General features: G+C 45.6%; 1 protein-coding gene across 4 annotated transcripts in view; it reads left to right on the plus strand.

The window, feature by feature from the left end:
- Positions 1-18144, plus strand: part of map3k22 (mitogen-activated protein kinase kinase kinase 22) — a 159834-nt gene that overhangs the window by 110590 nt on the left and 31100 nt on the right. For 2 of the 4 annotated variants that reach the window (XM_078540920.1, XM_078540921.1), the window contains exons 11-13: positions 6387-6479; positions 10367-10558; positions 16507-16658. In XM_078540920.1, coding sequence (XP_078397046.1) covers positions 6387-6479; positions 10367-10558; positions 16507-16658 — 437 coding nt within the window. The remainder of the gene's footprint in view (positions 1-6386; positions 6480-10366; positions 10559-16506; positions 16659-18144) is intronic. The other 2 variants (XM_078540922.1, XM_078540923.1) reach the window with 1 other exon arrangement.

Below are 18144 nucleotides of genomic sequence, written 5' to 3' on the forward strand. Positions count from 1 at the left end.
GGATTTCAGTATTTTTCTTAACACTGATGTTAAGCTTACTGACCTATAGTTCCCTGGACAAGCTCTATCTCCCTTCTTAAATTGGTATTGTGTTAGCTGTTCACAGTTCATTGGCATCGCACTCTTGCTCATGAACTATTGAATATGTATAGTAGTGCCTCGGCAATCTCTTCTCTAGATTCTTCTAAAATGTGTGGATAAAATTGGTTCAAACCTAAGTTTTATCCCCTTTTGTGTTTGATTAGTTTACCGGTGCTTAATATTTCTCCTCTTTTCATTTTAAATATGGTTATATCGTTTCTAATCACGTCTTTGGTGTCAAGTCCACATGATCTGTCTCTGTGGTACATGCTGAAGCAACCTAATTGTTTAATATTTCTGCCATTTCACTGTTACTGCTTGTGATTTTATCCTCTCCATCTCTTGGTGGCCCTATTCCCATCCCAACTTTCCTTTTTATTTATGTACCTGTGGAATATTTTGCCATGATATGTTCTTTGAGAATTTAATTTCATTGTTTATCTTTCTAATGTTTTTCCTTTATTTCCTAATCCCTTTCTATTCACCCTTGTCATTCTCTTGCCTGCTGTCCACGCACTTAATGTGTGCCTCTTTCCTTACCGCGTTTTGTTCCCTTATGCCTTTATTTATTAAAGGTGTCTCATTAGTGTTTAGTTTTTTTTCTTTTTTGGTGGTATTTATTTTTCCTGGTCTCTGTTGAACACCGTTTTAAATTTTTCCTATTTTTGTTTTGTATGAGAGAAGATTATAGACCATTATTTAAGATGTAACGGTCAAATTTCTTCTGCCATGCTCATAGATTGTCTAATCTGGGTAGGTGGGGTGAAAAATTAGCCAAATATGCATTCTTCTAGTTCCTGCTTTGGAGCAACACCAAAAGTAACATCAATAGATCTGCTTGTGCACAAATTGGCAGGATTATTTTCAATAATTTGTACATTACCAATATTAAAACCAAGATGTTGCGTGACCAGGAGGCAAAGTGTAGATCAGCGAGCACAAGGGTGAGAGGTGAATGGCTCTTGGCGCAAGTTAAGACATGGATGAACTCAGATTTATAGAGGGTAGAATGTGGGAGACCAGCCAGGAATGCGTTGCAATTGTCAAGACTATAGATAATGAATGAATGAGTGAGGGATCAACAGCGGATCACAGAATCACACAGTGCAGAAGAGGCCCTTCGGCCCATCGAGTCTGCACCGACACGTGAGAAACACCTGACCTACCTAACTAATCTCATTTACCAGCACTTGGCCCATAGCCTTGAATGTTATGACGTGCCAAGTGCTCATCTAGGTACTTTTTAAAGGATGTGAGGCAACCCTCCCAGGCAGCGCATTCCAAACCATCACCACCCTCTGGGTAAAAAGGTTTTTCCACATACCCTCCTAAACCTCCAGCCCTTAACCCTGAACTTATGTCGCCTCGTGACTGACCCTTCAACTAAGGGGAACAGCTGCTCCCTATCCACTCTGTCCATGCCCCTCATAATCTTGTACACCTCGATCAGGTCGCCCCTCAGTCTTCTCTGCTCCAACGAAAACAACCCAAGTCTATCCAACCTCTCTTCATAACTTAAATGTTTCATTCCAGGCAACATCCTGGTGAATCTCCTCTGCACCCCCTCCAGTGCAATCACATCCTTCCTATAATGTGGCGACCAGAACTGCACACAGTACTCCAGCGGTGGCCTCACCAAGGTTCTATACAACTCCAACATGACCTCCCTACTTTTGTAATCTATGCCTCGATTGATAAAGGCAAGTGTCCCATATGCCTTTTTCACCACCCCACTAACATGCCCCTCTGCCTTCAGAGACCTATGGACACACATGCCAAGGTCCCTTTGTTCCTCAGAACTTCCTAGTGTCATGCCATTCATTGAATACGCTGAGCTGGCAACGGGCAAAATCGGGCGACGTTACACAGGTGGAAATAGGTGGTCTTATTGATGATGCGAATATGAGGTCAGAAGCTCAGCTCGGGACAATAGCAACATTTAAGGAGTGAGAGAGGTGGTGGTGAGGTAAGGCTAGGTGTTGTCAGCGTACAAAAGCGCTGTGCTTTTGGATGATGTCGCCAAGGGGCAACATGTAGAAGAGAAATTGGAGGGGACTAAGGATAACCAGTGGTTTCCTAGAAAAATTATCACATGGTGGCTTAATTCCCAGGCAGCATTGGAATGATTGGCTGCCCAAAAATATCAGGTGTGGGGGCAGGAGGAGAAGCCATTGTAAATGATTGTCTGGCTACGAGTAGATAGATAAGAATGGAACCAAGTGAGAACAGTCCCACCCAGCTGGATAATCACAGAGAGATGTTGGAGGAGGATGGTGTAGTCAACCATGTCAAAGGGTGCAAACAGATCGGGAAGGATGAGGAGGGAAAGTTTGCCTTTGTCACAGTCATTTGTGATTTTGATGAGGGTTGTTTCGGTACTGTGGCAGGGCCAGAAACCTGATTGGAGGGATTCAAGCTTGGAGTTCCAGGAAAGATGGGAACGGATTTGGGAGGTAAGGGAGGTTGGAGATGGGGAAGGGAGTTTGGAAGGACAGTAGGGGTCAAGGGTTGTTTTATGTAGATTTAAAGGAAAGGGGATCAGCACCTGAAGTGGGGGATAATCATTTATCATATTGGCTAACATGGGGACCAGGAGGGTTGGGTGATCATGTTAGTGGGAAATGGGATCGAGGGAACAGGGGGTGGGTCTCATGGACAAGATGAGCTCAGAGAGGGCATGACGGCAGATATAGAAACTAGAGAAAGATACAAGTTCAGAGTTAGGGCAGGGTGCAGTATTGGAGGAAGTTTGGCCCATGTGGGCTACTGGAAAGGAGGGACAAGGAAGAGACAGCCGTTGGATCTGTGTGACAAAGAATTCCATGGGCCGAATTTTCTGGCTGACGTGCGGGTGGCGGAGCCCACACGTCAGCGCTTAAAATGTCGCGCGAGTGTCCCAACGTCAGTGCGCGGCATCGCGATGCTTAGGTCGGCGGGCACACTATGCAGCACGACGCGCGCCCACCATTAACTAAAGGCCTTGTTAAGGCCATTAAGTTGGCAATTGACGACGATTTTGAGGAACCCATGCGAACTTTGGCTTGGTGCACGGGCCCAACGGGCAGGCGGGTAAGTGATTTTTTAACAAACCTCATCCACTGACGGGATGAGGTTTGATTTTGGATTTTAAAAAGTTTAATAAAGTTTTCGTGTACTTTATTAATATGTCCCGTCTCATGTGACATTTTCACATGAGGGGGACATGTTAATGATTTTTTAATGTTTCTATTTTTCAACTTTCACCACGTTTCAGCGATCTCCCTGAGGCACCACTTAGCCTTAGGGAGATGTGCACTCTTACGTGCGCATGCGCAAAAGAGTGCACTCTCGCAGTTGGGGAAATCCCCTCTGCCTGACAGGAAGCGCAATGCACTTCCCGTCGGATGTCACGCTGGGCGGGCCTTAATTGGCCCACCCACGTAAAATGGCGGGGCCTGTTTTGGCGGCGGCGATCGGCTGCCTGCCCGCCGCTGAGTCGGTCGGGCCTGCCCGCCCGTCAAGGGCAAAATTCAGCCCCATGAATTCCCCACAATTATTGTTGTAGGTGATGGTGGAGGGGCTGGGGCTGAGGGGAGAGAGAGGATTAAGAAGATGGTTTGCGGTAGAGAAAAGAAGTCAGGGGTTATCTATACATTCCAGATGATTCTGGAATAGTGAGCAGTTTTAGCAGACTATAGGAGGGCTATGTGATGAAAGTGCTTCCTGTTTTGCCACCTAAATGTCCTGGCTCTAATTTTAAGATTATGCCCCATTCATTCTGTGGATAATTACCAGAACGGATTAATCCAAAGTTATTCCCAGCTCAAAAACAACGCACTTAAAGCTTTTCACTTGTGAAGAAACCTCTTCGGAGAACTCACTTGGACAGAGACTGTCTGAGAAGAAAGAAAAGTTTGCATTTATTTAGTCTTTATCAGGTTTTCAGGGTTCCACAAAGCACTTCACAATTGGCAAATTACTTTTAAAGATTATTAATTGTTACCATCTATACTTTGCACTTGAGTAAAGACCATTCTGTGAAGGTCAAGGTAGACAGATGTGGTACAGGAATGGTGCTGCTGGATAGTGGAATGTTTTCCCACTTTGGGTACTAGAATTAACCAGATCAGGGGTCTTCTTTAACGTTCTGATACGCTGAGATGATGTCCTCGTCAACATTTTTTTCTCAACTGCATAACCTAAAAAAACCCCATCTGGTTAATTATCTCATTGGTATTTGTGGAACCAAATTGTGTGGTGATGTTTCCTCACGTTATAACGGTACTTAGACTTCAAAGGTATTTCAGTGGCCGTGGAGTGAATTTTGGATCTCCTGAAGTTGCGAAAGACACTAAATGAAAACTATCTTTTTCTTCCTCACTGTGGCGGACGTTCAGAACAGAAGGGCAAACCTTTAAAATCAGGCCCAGGACATTCAGCGGTGGTGTTGGGAAACAGTTCCTCACACAAAGGGTAGTAGAAATCAGAAACAAAAACAAAAATACCTAGAAAAACTCAGCAGGTCTGGCAGCATCTGCGGAGAGGAACACAGTTGACTTAGGTATTTTTGTTTTTGTTTTGGATTTCCAGCATCCGCAGTTTTTTGCTTTTATTGTAGAAATCAGAAACATTGGCTGAATTTCATGTCCCCCTGCTGGCAGGATTTCAGGCGGTGGGCGGGGGGAACCTGAAATAGAAGGAATGGGCTTCCTCTAGGTTCCCGCCTACACAGACCCCGCAGCGATTTTATGCTGGGCCGGGCAAGGCCTCCAACCAGCCAATACCACTCAAGGATTGTTTCCCACCCAGCCTTAATGTTTAGGCTGGTGGGAGGATTTCCCGTGCATGGGGGAAGCCTGAAAATGATCAGGCTTGGGTGGGAAAGGGGGGTGGGGTAACGCCTCCATCAGAAGTCCCCTTCTAACTTCGAGTGCATCCCACTTAGGCTGGTGGCCGCAGAACCTTCCCCCACCCACTGGTCTCTCCTCCAACACCCCAATCTCCAATTTTCCAACCCCCAGGCCTTCCCTACCCTCTTTGCTTCGAGACCCTGAAAATTTAACTTGCCATCCTGGGATTTAGGCTATGTCATCTTCATGAACTTCCCCTTGTCCACTGCAGCTCTTGCCACTGCAGGGGCTAGAGAGCTGCTGGCTAACCTGATTGCCCAGCAGCCCTCTAAGGTGGGACTTCCTCTCGAGTGAGGGGTGGAAGTCCCACCTGCAGCTAATTGATGCCCATTCGAGCGTGAAATGGCTGCGGGGCAGGCAGAGTTGGTGCCAGTTATCCAAAATATCCTGGCCATTTGCTCAATAAGTCATTTAAACTAGGTCAACTGAAAATTTCAAAACTGAGATTGATTGATCTTTGTTAGGTATGGGTATTAAAGGAGTTGGAGCCAAGGTAGGTAAATGGAATTAGGATGTAGAACTGGCACAATCTAATTGAATAGTGGAACAGGCTTGAGGGGCTGAATGACCTATTCCTGTTCCAATGGTGTCCTTAATAATAAAAGCCTTAATGAATAATCTCTCAAACACACACGCGCGCGCGTGCACACACACACACACAGATGCACACGCAAACTAATTATACTAAATCTTGTTATGTTGGCCTTGCGTATCTGTGTTTCTTAGTGAGGAAATAGTAATTTTGAAATGACCTCTTAAAATGAAATTAGAATGATGAAAGAACTAAATTGTCATGTGGCATTTGCGGTGACCCATGAGGAAGGGCCAGTGTTTACTTAACTGCTTCCTGAGAACAAATACAAAAATGCAAAATTTAAAGGACAGCGCCTCTTCTGATACAGGATAGCTCAATTATTGGGCTGAAATTTCAGAAGATTAACCTTCTGACATGTGGGTGAGTGTGCTACTAACTGAGCCAAGCCATTTGCTGGCACAGTGTAGTAATTGTAGCTTTAAGGAATGTAGTGACTGTAGCTTTAAGACTTATTGCGTTGCTTAGTATCTGTGACAGTGTGAACGAATCGGCTCTAAGCGCGGGAGCCTTAGGGTGGGAGTATTTCTTCTGGTTGTGGAGCTTGTTGGAAACGCGATTGCGGCTGCAGCTTGTAAATAAAGTTCGATGTTTCTAAAAAGAAACCTGTCCGGAAAACCAAGTCCATAACACACAGCATCAAGCTCGGCAGCTTTTGCAGTGGTGATTGTATCATTTCTTGGAAAAAAATGAAGGCAAGTTAAATGCTGAGAAATCTTACATGTCAGTCTTGTTAGGTAATTTCATTAATTGGCTCTTTCAGGGATCACTGAACTTCAGTTGCTCCAATAATGGCTGATTTTTAATTTTCTTTTCTCTTTCAGAACCTGCCAACCGCTATTGTGAAAGAGCAGGAAAAGGCGGGACATACCCACGGCAGTATCACGTCTCAAACCATCGCAAGGAATATAGCGATGGTAAGTAAAAGTAAAAATTTTTTGAGTTCATGTGTGACCAATCCAACTATGTTGTTTCATTTCCTGGGGGGGGGGATGTTCAATATAATTTGTCCAGAGAAAACTGCAGATTATTTATCTGCATGTCTCTGCTAGTTAGTTGCTTGCCACAGAAGCTGTTTCTTAGATCCCTGCACAGAAACATGCTCCATAGAGCAATTTGGTCGTGGTATTTGATATAAACGTCATAAAACATGAATTTGTTCCATTTAAAGTGGAACCCTGCATTTAAAGGTTGCGGTTATAGTTTGCAGATCAAGAATGAAAAAAACATCTTCCAGCTAATTGCAGGAAAACAAGGGAACAAAACGTTTGGCATGCTGTTTTAAAGGTGCCAATTACTTTACCAGAAATTCTGGGCAGGATTTTACACACCACCCCATCCGCAGGTGTCTTTTTGGTGGGGTGGCAGGGACACGTAAAATATGTTGGGTGCCCAGCCCACCCCCCCCCCCCGCCCCACCCCAACCCTGACCTGTTCCCCATAATACGGGGGCCGGGCAAGTTGCCCACTAAGCAAGGAGGTGTCAGCTGTGGCTCAGTTCATAGCACCCTCGCCTTTGAATCAGAGGGTGTGGGTTCATGTCCCGCTCCCGGAAAACCAAGAACTGTGATTGTACTCGAAAGAGTTGCAATCTGTGACTGTTGATAACTCGAAAGAGTTTGCCCACTAATCCAGCCACCCCTTAGGCCTATCAAGGTCCTTAACTGCCAGATTAATTGGCAATTATGGGCCTCAATCCACCTCCAGTGCCATAAACACTGGGCGGCGGCAGGTGGGCCAGAATGCGAAGGCCGTGTTTGAAAAGACTTCTTGAAAGGGTGGGGTGGGGGGGGGTGGGGGTTGGGGGTGAGGTGAGGGGGCACATCAATGGCGGGGCTGCTCTGTGCACATTGGGGCTACCTCCCCACCCCAGAAGATTTCAATGCCCCCACTTTGTTCCTTCCCGCCTGCCCTCCAAAACCTGGCCCCCCGCAACCCGCTCTCCCCCATCCCTATGCTCTGCAAACCCACCCATCCTAAAACCCTTGGACTTACCTCTCTCTCTGGTGGCCATTGCTCTTCTTCCTGCACCTCCTTGCAGTCCTGGCAGCTCCCACTACTGAGCTCTGGTGCTGCCAGGACTGCTCAAGCTGCCGGCTATTCAGATTGGCCGGCAGCTCTCGAGGGCGGGACTTCTTATCCACTGGTGGGGTGGAAGCCTGACCCTAAACTTGTTTAGCCTGCCCCCAGTGTGTTATAGCCGGGGGGGCAGGCTTTTTAAAAATCGGTCTGTTCAGGACCGGCTTTCCTTCCGATGGCAGGGGCGGGGGGGACAAGCAGTATGTCTCCGGTAAAATCCAGCCCTCTGCTTTTTGAAAAGAAAATTCCTCTTTGCTGTTGGAGCTGGTTGACACTTGCTGAATACAATTGCATGGATACCAGAAGATCATTAGTACTATACCCAAGTAGCTGCTCTTCATGTTGGAGCTTAGAGAGTGAGTGTTGGCAGGCTCTCCAAACTCGAACACATCCTGTACCCTCCCAGTGCCCACACATGCATTCTTTCCAGTGAGTGTCAGTGAATAGTCATTTGGTATGGGAACTGTCTTTTTATTTTCCACCTCTCAAGCCCAGAAGCATTAAGGCTAATTGTTTGTTCTCCCATTGCCACCCTCTTTGAGACCAGGTAACTCAGCGCAAATGGATGATCAAGATTTGGGTCTCCCTGATTGGTACAGTTTAATTGCACAGTGGGCAATGAACGTAATAACTGTACAATCGGAACTGTTTAAAAAAGGTTTACTCAGAGTTTCCTGAACAGCAGTCTTGACCTGCCCCTTCTGTATTTCCTCTTGTTTCTCATTTCTATTTATAGTTATACCTTTCTAAATGCTAACGAATGTTGTTTATATGTAAAGACTGGTAACAAATTTAGGTGCTGTCCCATGAATCTGCATCCAGTTCAGGCATTATGTATTGCTGATGCACTTAATTATTGACAAATATCCTCCACTTGGCTCAGTGCTACTGCTCTCCACACTGAATTGGGACGTCGTGGATTCAGGCCCTACTCCCAGGCCTCAGCATGTATTCAGTGCATTAGTGAGAGAGTGCTGCATTATTAAAGAGCCGTCTTTTTGATGAGACATTAAACTGAGGCTGTGGGTGGAGTTTAATGCCCTTCCCCGGAGGCGGGCAGTGAGTTGGGGGAAGTTCCATTTAATCGGGCAGGAGGCGCAGGCTGGAAACTCCATCCCCCACCCTGACTTCCCCTGATTAAGTCCTGGGTGGGAAGGGGTGAGAAATCCAGAGGCCAATTGAGTCCCTTAAGGTCTTCACCCTGCTGCTGTTGGTATTCAACTACTGGTGGGCGGGGTCTGCTCCATGTGGTCAAATTGACAGTGTAAGCCCTGTCAGATGTGCCTGCAGCTGAGTTGTGGTGGGGGTGGGGGGGTCATCCTTTAGGGAAGCCCATGCCCAGCAGAGTTGGCCACTGGTGGCAAAGGCCACCCACGTGGGAAGACCCCCGCCTGTCCGTAAACTCACACCCCTCCCTGCCAACCTATCCTCCAGGGCTCCAGCGACAATCTGTATCCTGGGTCTCCAGTAGTGGCAGTGCCCACTGCTCCTAGCCTCTGATCGGCTGGCAGCTCCTGGAGGCAGGAAAATCCCCCTGTTGCCAACCAGGTAAATGCTGATTTGGTGTTAAATTGGGTGAGAGGTGGGGCCTGGAATGGCTGCAGCAGGGTTGCTAGTGGCTCTCCAGCGGGTGGATGGGCCCACCGCTCCGACCATTAAATTCCACCCCTCATCTAACTGCTCAGGTTAAAGATCTCACGGGCCAGAATTTACATCCCGCGGGTGGGTGCACACCTGATCGGGCGTAAAATAGCACGTGACGATGTTGGGCGAGCGTCCCGATGTCATTGTGCACTCGCACGATATTTCGGTTGGTGGGCGCGTGTGAGAGAGTCGGCAGCGTGTGCCCGCCGACAATTAAGAGGTCTATTAATCAAATAATCAAATGCTATTTTTTGCTGCCCGTCCAACCTTATGGTTGGTGGGTGGGTGAATCGACCAGGTGGCGTTTGGATTTTTTATGAAACCTCATCCATGGGCGGGATGGAGTTTAAAGCAGTAATTTGAAGAAAATTTTTACACGTCATTTTTAAAATGTCCCTTTTCATGTGATTGAGTCACATGTGGGGACATGTTTCTCTCATATTTAGAATCTTTATTTTTATTTCCACAATTCTTCCTATCCCTGAGGCAGCTCTGTGCCCTCAGGGAGCTTTCACTGCCTGATCCCCCGCCAGCGCTCGCTCTCCTACCACTCCCACCCCAGCAGCGCTGAGCTCTTCAGTGCGCGTTTCGTGCTGGCCAGTCGTTAATTGGCCAGCCAGTGTGAAATCGCGGCCAGAGGCCGATCGCGGGCGGTGGACTGTTTCCTGGCCGCTCCTTGGCCTGCCCGCCACGCCCACCCATCCAACGGAAAATCCTGCCCGTGGTGTTATTTGAAGAAGAGCAGGGGTTCAGGTGCCCTGGCCAACACTTATTTAACCCATTTGCTTTTATAAGGTAAGAACAGAAAATGCTGGAAATCCTCAGCAGGCCTAGTAGCGCCTGTGGCTCCCAGTGTTACAAAGTATTTACAACATGTTCTGTTTTTGTTTTAGATTTACAGCATATGCCATGTTTTGCTGTTGTATTAGTGTTTTTGCATGCAACCTGGCTGCCACATTTATCTAGATATCAGGAGTGATTATATTTCAAAAGCAATTCATGTTTTGTGAGGTGCTGTGGAATGTTTGGCTCTGTGAATTATATAATATTTGCTTTCTTGCGTAATCATTTTTTCTTTAAGGGAGAAGAACTTTTCCCCGGAGCTTCATCCATCAGGAAAATCTTTTCCAGCTGGTTCCTTCCAGTAGGTCACACAGTGCCAATGGGGACAGCATGGGGAGCACCTTACAATATGATGAGAACAGGACTCTTCGGTGGGGCAGTGATGACAAAAATTGCCTGAAAGTTCATGACAGGCACTTGCCTTCAGTGTGTAAGTAAACCTATAGCATCTCCTAAATGTAAGTGTTTGGTGAGCTAGAAGGAATGATTAGGAAAGCTCAGAATACATTCTTAAATAAATGATGGTTCAAATTTCTCTGATCAGTAAGTAGAGTGACTTTTGTAAAGGTGAAGCTTCTCTCTGTTTCACCGCTTCAGTTTCCGCTAGAAGCCATGAACAGACGAAATCTACATGTTTATAATGTTGCTGCACACAAGAACCACTTACTCCAGGGATAATAAGGTGGGACATCACTCGTGCACAAAATGGTATAGATAAAATAAGCCTAGAATGTTTCTGAAAGGAGAGAGGAATTGAAGACTGTGCAAGGGAAACATTTCTCCAGTTGCTGAGTGGCATAAGAGCCTAAAAGTAAGGACTTACAATTGTAATCTGTAAATATGTGTCAATACAGCCCTGATTTTACCCAGCCAGGTGGATAATGGGGCAGGGTCATGTCGGATATCTTATTTACACCTGTATGATTTTACGTTGCTTAGCTTTAGTGGAAGGTTATATCAGTGGGTGTAAATCTGGAGTTGACCTGCAGCTGCCCTGTTCTCGCAGATTGGGTTCGATTAGAATTGAGGCTGTAGATCTCACACGGTGAAAAATATATACGTGGTGATGTGATGTGTATAAATATATGAGATAAGTGTAAAATAACTTTGCATTCAACAGTTTTCATTGTTATAACAAACTCCAGTTTGCAGAATAACTGGATGTGAAAATTAGATCCTGAGGGGTCTTGACAGGGTGGATGTGGAGAGGATGTTTCCTCTTGTGGATAAATCTAGAACTTGGGGTCACTGTTTAAAAATAAGGGGTCGCCCATTTAAAACAGAGACAAGGCAATTTTTTTTCACTCAGAGGGTTGTAAGTCTTTGGAACCCTCTTCCTGAAAAAGCGGTGGAAGCAGAGTCTTTGAATATTTTTAAGGTAGAGGTGGATCATTTCTTGGTAAGCAAAGGGTTGATAGGTTATCGGCAGTAGGTGGGATGCAGATTTCAGGTTAGTATCAGATCAGCCATGATCTTGTTAAATAGAGGAGCAGGCTCGAGGGGCTGAATGGCCCACTCCTTGTTCGCACATTTGTATAACCCCTGAAAACGGGTATGAAAATGTGATGTGCTGCCTGCTCCTTTGAATGATCAAAGCATGCAGTCAGTGCTAAGTGGACTATTGAGTGGCTGAATACCTGAGCAGGGGTGCCAAAAGGAGAGGCTAGCACAGATTAAAGCTAACTTTCACTACGTCAATCAGCATGCAGCTCTTAAAGAGGAGGTGCATTCTGGCTGGCTCAGGTACGGGGAGTCATTCTAAAAGTGATTTTTTATCTGGGAATGCTCAGCACTGGAACAACATGTCAGAGACTAGGCTCCAAGATTTTCCAGTACTGTGCTGGAGGCCTTGCTGCAGGAAGCAGAGAGGAGAAGAGATGTCATTTATCCACAGGAGGCCCTCCAGACAAACTTTGTGAAGGCATTGGGACCAGATAACTATGGCAATCAGTGCCAGGAGTCTAACCCCGAGGACCTGGATGCAGCGCCACAAGAAGTTCAATGACCTCGCATGAGTAGTCGGGGCCAGTGAGTTTATTTTCAAATGCCATATCCCACCAGCTACACCAGTGGCATCACTCACTACTCAATCCAGCACATGGGGTCAAAGTGTGTGTGCAGGGTTCACTCCCAGTCTCAAGTTGCTCACTCACTCGCCTCATCCACTGTGAGTGGATGTGTGCGTGTGCGGTGGTGAGAGTAAGTGAGAAACCTGAGACTGGGAATAAGGCAGGCAGACTCACTCACTCGCACACATGAACTCACGCACCCTCCCCTTTTCTCCAACTGGGGCCTCCACACTCTGCTCTCCCGTTGCCAGGCCACAGCACCCCTGTTCCTGTTCTCTGGCACACAAAGGAAAATCCCTTCCACCGGTGTTCGCTGCTCCTCCAATCACAGTTTGTTTTTCTCCCACATTTGCTGCTGATAGGCTCACTAGTGAGCCCATCAGTAATAAATGCGGGAGAGGAATAGTCTTTTCTTATATTGGTTCATGGGATGTGGCCATTGCTGACTGGGCCAGCATTTATTGCCCATCTCTAATTGCCCTTGAGAAGGTGGTGGTGAGCTGATGCCTTGAACCGCTGCAGTCCATGTGGTGTAGGTACACCCACAGTGCTGTTAGGGAGGGAGTTCCAAGATTTTATCCCAGCGACAATGAAGGAACAGCAATATTGTTCCATGTCAGGATGATGTATGGCTTGGAGGGCAACTTGCAGCTGGTGGTGTTCCCAAGTATCTACTGCCCTTGTCCTTTTAGATGGTACTGGCCGTGGGTCTGGAAGTTGTAGTCCGAGGAGTCTTGGTGAGTTCCTGCAGTGCATCTTGTAGATGCTTCACATTGCTACTACTGTGTGTTGGTGGTGGAGGGAGTGAATGTTTGTGGGTGGGGCGCCACTGAAGCGGGCTGCTTTGTCCTGGATGGTGTTGAGCTCCTTGAGTGTTAATGGATCTGCCTGTGATTGGAGGAGCAGCTGCTTGCAGAATCTTCCACTCCAACTTACCTGTTTGACTGGCATTTTGAAATCTGGCCCTGGGGGCTGCATCGAATGGCTTCAGGGACCGCACCTGGCCTGCAGGCCACCAGTTGGACAAGCTGGCTTAGACTGAGTAACACCTGTAGTCTTGTATATCTGTAAATATCATATATCGCACATCATCTAATAAAGTAGTTATTATTCAGTTATATCTATATCTCTGCAACCGTTCCTTAGCTAGTCACAACCAACATACAACAAAATGCAAGTGGTGAGACATCAGATGCAAGCAGCCTGCAACCAGGGCTAACTGCAACAGAAGAAATCTGATGGGTATGCACAGTGGAATGCTTGGTACATTGGCAGGTCTGTCAGAAAGACTGTCGCCAATGCCAAGGAGCATGGCAGAGTCCAGCACCAATTTGGCACAGGCATTTCTATAGAGCTTGAAGCCTGCCCTTTCCAGTGTGGAAATGGAGAACAACTCCATGAGAACACGTGCAGATCCAACTATGATGCAGTGCCTGATGGCTGATGTCTCCACTTTCATTACAAGATACTCAGAAGCTACTCAATCCCTGAGTGCTGCAGTGGGTGCAGCACATGAGCTAAGCTTGCTGCCACCCAAGTTCAGAATGCTACCATCACAGCTGCAGATGCCGGTTTCCAAAGGAGCTTGCAGGGTGTCACAGGAGTCCGGCAATCCGTCCCCCAAGATATTGTTAGGATTGCTGATGCGCCACTCTGATGTGTGTCAGTGGCACTGTGGAGCATGAATCTGCTGTCCTCTCTCAGGATGTGAGCATTCATCCTCTCCCCAGACCCATACTGTCAGTGCCCTATGTGTGGGTTGTGCACTAGAGGTAGGAACAATGTCAACAACTTACATTTACATAACATAATAAAATGTCCCAAGGAGCTCCAGAGGAACATTATACGGCAAAATTAGTTGCCAAGCTACATAGACATTTTAGGGTAGATGGCCAAAAACTTGCTCAAAGTGTAGGGTTTGAAGAAAGAAAGAGAAGCAGAGGGTTGGAGATGTTTTTGGAGGGAGTTCCAGAGCTTAGGGCCTAGGTAATTGAAGGCATTGCCACCATTGGAGCACTGAAATTGGGGATGCTAGAGTTAGAGGAGCGTAGATATCTTGCATGGTTGTGGGGCTGGAAGAGATTACAGAGATAGGGAGGGAGAGGCCATGGAAGGATTTGAAACAAGAGTAATAATTTTAAGGGGTTGCTTAACTGGGAGCCATTGTTGGTCGGTGAGCACAGGGCTGATTGACGTTCCTGCAGCTGATGAGCTGAGGGGGGCTGAAATCAGATATTTGTTGTCCAAATGTCATCAAAAGATCGCCTTCGTCACCCAGTAGCTGTCCTCTGGTTTGTTGTGCTGGCTCAAATGCAGCTGACATAGCAGACTGATACAGAATGAAGACCTCAAGGATACTGGGCATTGACCTGCATGAGGGAATGGTAGTATAGTGCTTAGGTTACTGAACTAGTAATCAAGAGACTTCAATCTACAGATATGAGTTCAAATCCCACTATTTAAATGGGCAATTTATATTAATTATCTTTGGTCCCTGCTCAAAAACCTGTTCCCTATCAACTGATTCCATCCCTCTCCCTGGCAGCTACCTGGGACTAAACCAATCTGTTCACAACCTTGGCTTCATATTTGACCCCAAGATGTGCTTCTGATCACATACCTAAGTTAAATTGATGTCAGCTGCTGCAAAGTTCAACTCAGTAGCACCCAGTTTTTCAGTGCTACAAGTGGCATTGTGTGTCTAAAATCGCACCTGTGGTGCGCGCACACACTTTTGGTACTAACTGCACCAGGCAGCATTTTAGCGAAGGCAATAGCACACACACGGGGAGCATCTGTCAAAGGTATGTGGAGGAGGCAGATCGTGACGCATGTAATGCCAATTTCATTCCAGCGTTGCATATTACCTAGTGACGTACCAGCGTTGCATATTACCTATTGACTACCTGGTGACCTACCAGTCACTAAGATTACCTATTTCCACCTCTGTAACATCACCCTGCCTCAGCTCACCTGCTGAAACCATCAATTGTGCCTTTGTTACCTCTAGATGTGACTATTCCGACATACTCAATGCTGGCCTCCTACATTCTACTTTCCGTAAATTTGAGGTCATCCAAAACTTTGCTGCCTGTGTACCTCCTCGCTGTCAGCTGTCTAGACCATGAGCTCTGGAACTTCTCTCTAAACCTCTTCACCTCTTGACCTCTCTGCCTTTCTTTAAGTTACTCCTTAAAACCTATCTCTTTGACCAATCTATTGGCTATCTTGTCTAATATTGCCTTGCGTGGTTCGATGACTAATTTCGTGCTTTAACACTCTTGTGAAATGCTTTGGCACGTTTTATTATGTCAAAGACACTATACAATTATAAGTTGTTCTAAATAAACCTGGAATTAAAAAATCAGTACTGGTGACCACAAAACTACCGGATTATCAAAAAAACTCATCAGCTATACAAATGTCCTTTAGGGAAGAAAATCTGCTATCCTTACGTGGTCTGGCCTCTGTGTGACTCCAGAGCCACAAATGTGTTTGACACTTAACTGACTTCTGAAATGGCCGAACAAGCCACTCAGTTGTTTCAAGCTGCCACGAGGAAGTGTAATAAGAATGAAACTGGAGGGACCACCCAGCATTGACCTAGGCACTGTCGGAACCAATAAGCAATTAACCTGAAAGTAGTTGGCAATCCTTTTAAGTAGCGGTAGTGGAAGGTCCCTTACTGCTGTTGAATACATGTTCAGCTGTGCATGCTTGAGACGGCATTAGCTGGAGTGTTGAGCTCCAAGATAGCAACACTGGCATAAAATTGACGTTATGTGCTGATGTCACGATCTGCCTCCTCCACATACCTTTGACAGATGCTCCCCGTGTGTGTGCTATTGCCTTCGCTAAAATGCTGCCTGGTGCAGTTAGTACCAAAAGTGTGTGCGCGCACCACAGGTGCAATTTTAGACACACAATGCCACTTGTAGCACTGAAAAACTGGGTGCTACTGAGTTGAATTTTGCAGCAGCTGACAAATTTAACTTGCTTTTTTTATACTACGTTGAGTAACACTTCTACTCAAACTTGACATCTACTCCAACTAATGTAACATTATACAGGGAGTAAGTTACCAGGGGAGTAAGTTACCAGGGAGTATAAATTCTGTTTCTGTAGGGAAGGAATTTAAGGAACTGAGAAAGTACATGGGTGAGGTTGACATCTTAAAAGGCCTATTCTTGTTAAAGCATAATAGCCTTTTCCTATATTAATCGCTTTTATTTTCTTTGAAGTTTAAACAAAGAAACACAGGTTGTAAACAGTGCATAGGAGCTGCATTTTAACTGTTCTTTTCTACCAGCAGCACCCCGAGCTCCCATCAACTGGAGACTGGGCAAGTTCCTTGGACGAGGGGCATTTGGAGAAGTTTACCTGTGCTATGACGCGGACACAGGGAGAGAACTGGCAGTCAAGCAAGTGGCTTTTGATGCAGATAGCCAAGAAACCAGCAAGGTTGGTGACTTTGATCCAAAAAGTATGAGTCAACCTTCTCATTACTCACAAGTTCTAGATTCTTGTTGGACTTGGCTGGCAGCTAAGCAAAAATCTGTGCCTTTCATTGAATGTTCCCATAATTGTACTTTTTCCAGGAAATAGCTGCACCTTTCCTTTGACCAGCAAGGTTATAGGGATTACTTTTAATTAACAGATTTTTTTCCCCCTCTACCGTATTTTAAAACTCATATTCGGATTGTGACAGGACTTTATTCTCAATGTTGAAGAAACTTTTAAGCTAAGTGGCAAAAGAAACAGAAGGGAGATGAGAAGACATTCCTTACGCAAGTTGTTGCGATCTGGAACTAAATGCTGAAAGATTGGTGGAAGCATTCAATAGTAACTTTCAAAAAAGAAATTTGATACATACTTGAAAAGGAAATGTTTGTGGGCCTATGGGGAAAGAGCTGGGTAGTGGGATGAATTGGATCACTCATTCAAGGTGCTGGCACAGGCACAGTGGGTTGAATGGCTTCCCCTCAACACTGTAAGATTTTATGAAGATGGAGCAGTGAGGATACTGCTTAATCACCTTCCATCCTCCAAAATGTCAGTTTGACTCCATTGGTAGCATTCTCACTGCTGAGCCGAAGTTGAAAGTGCAAGTCTCAGTAGAAAGGCTCAAGCACATAGCCTAGACTGACTCACTAGTGGATTAGAAAGTGTTGCGCTGTTGGAGATGTATTCCCTGTGATAAGATGTTAAACCAAGGCTTTGTCTGCCTGTTAAGGTGAATGTTAAAAAAAAATCCCACAGCAGTGTTCAAAGAAAGACTCTTTCAATGCTCTGACTAGCATCTTAGGGACATAAAAAGAGAAGTAAGCCATTTAGCCTCTGGAGTCTATACTGCTACCACTCTTTGAGATCATGGCTCATCTGCAATTAAATACTATATTTCCCTTTTCCCTATATGCCTTAATACTTTTGCTTAACAGAAACCTATCAATCTCCGATTTAAAGTTAATAATTCACCTAGCTCAACTGCCATTTTTGGAAGATTTCCTATGTGTTTCCTACTTTCATTCCTGGAGGGTCTGATTATTTTTGATTATTTTTTGGACCCATCTATGATATTTTACTGATCTTTTCACATGGAAACATACGTCTCTTTGGACTGCATGTCTTTAATGGCAAATACAGAACCACTTCTCTATTCTGTATACCACATTAACCTTCATGTCATCATAATTCAAAGCCTGAAGGTAGGTTACAAGCCACCAAGAGGAAACTTTTACAACCAAAACCCTTGCAACCAGCCACAAAAGCAAAATTCTGCTAGAAACTTGAAAAGAAAAATAGAAAATACTGGAAGTACTTAGCAGCTCAGACAGCACCTGTGGAGAGAGAAACAGAATTAACGTTTCAGATCGATGACTCTTCAGCAGAACTGGAAAAAGTTACAGAATTAACAGATTTTAGAAATGCAAGAAGAAAAGGCACGAGC

The sequence above is a fragment of the Cetorhinus maximus genome, chromosome 4 (genome assembly GCF_964194155.1).
Source record: "Cetorhinus maximus chromosome 4, sCetMax3.hap1.1, whole genome shotgun sequence".
In the NCBI taxonomy this organism is placed as follows: Eukaryota; Metazoa; Chordata; class Chondrichthyes; order Lamniformes; family Cetorhinidae; genus Cetorhinus; species Cetorhinus maximus.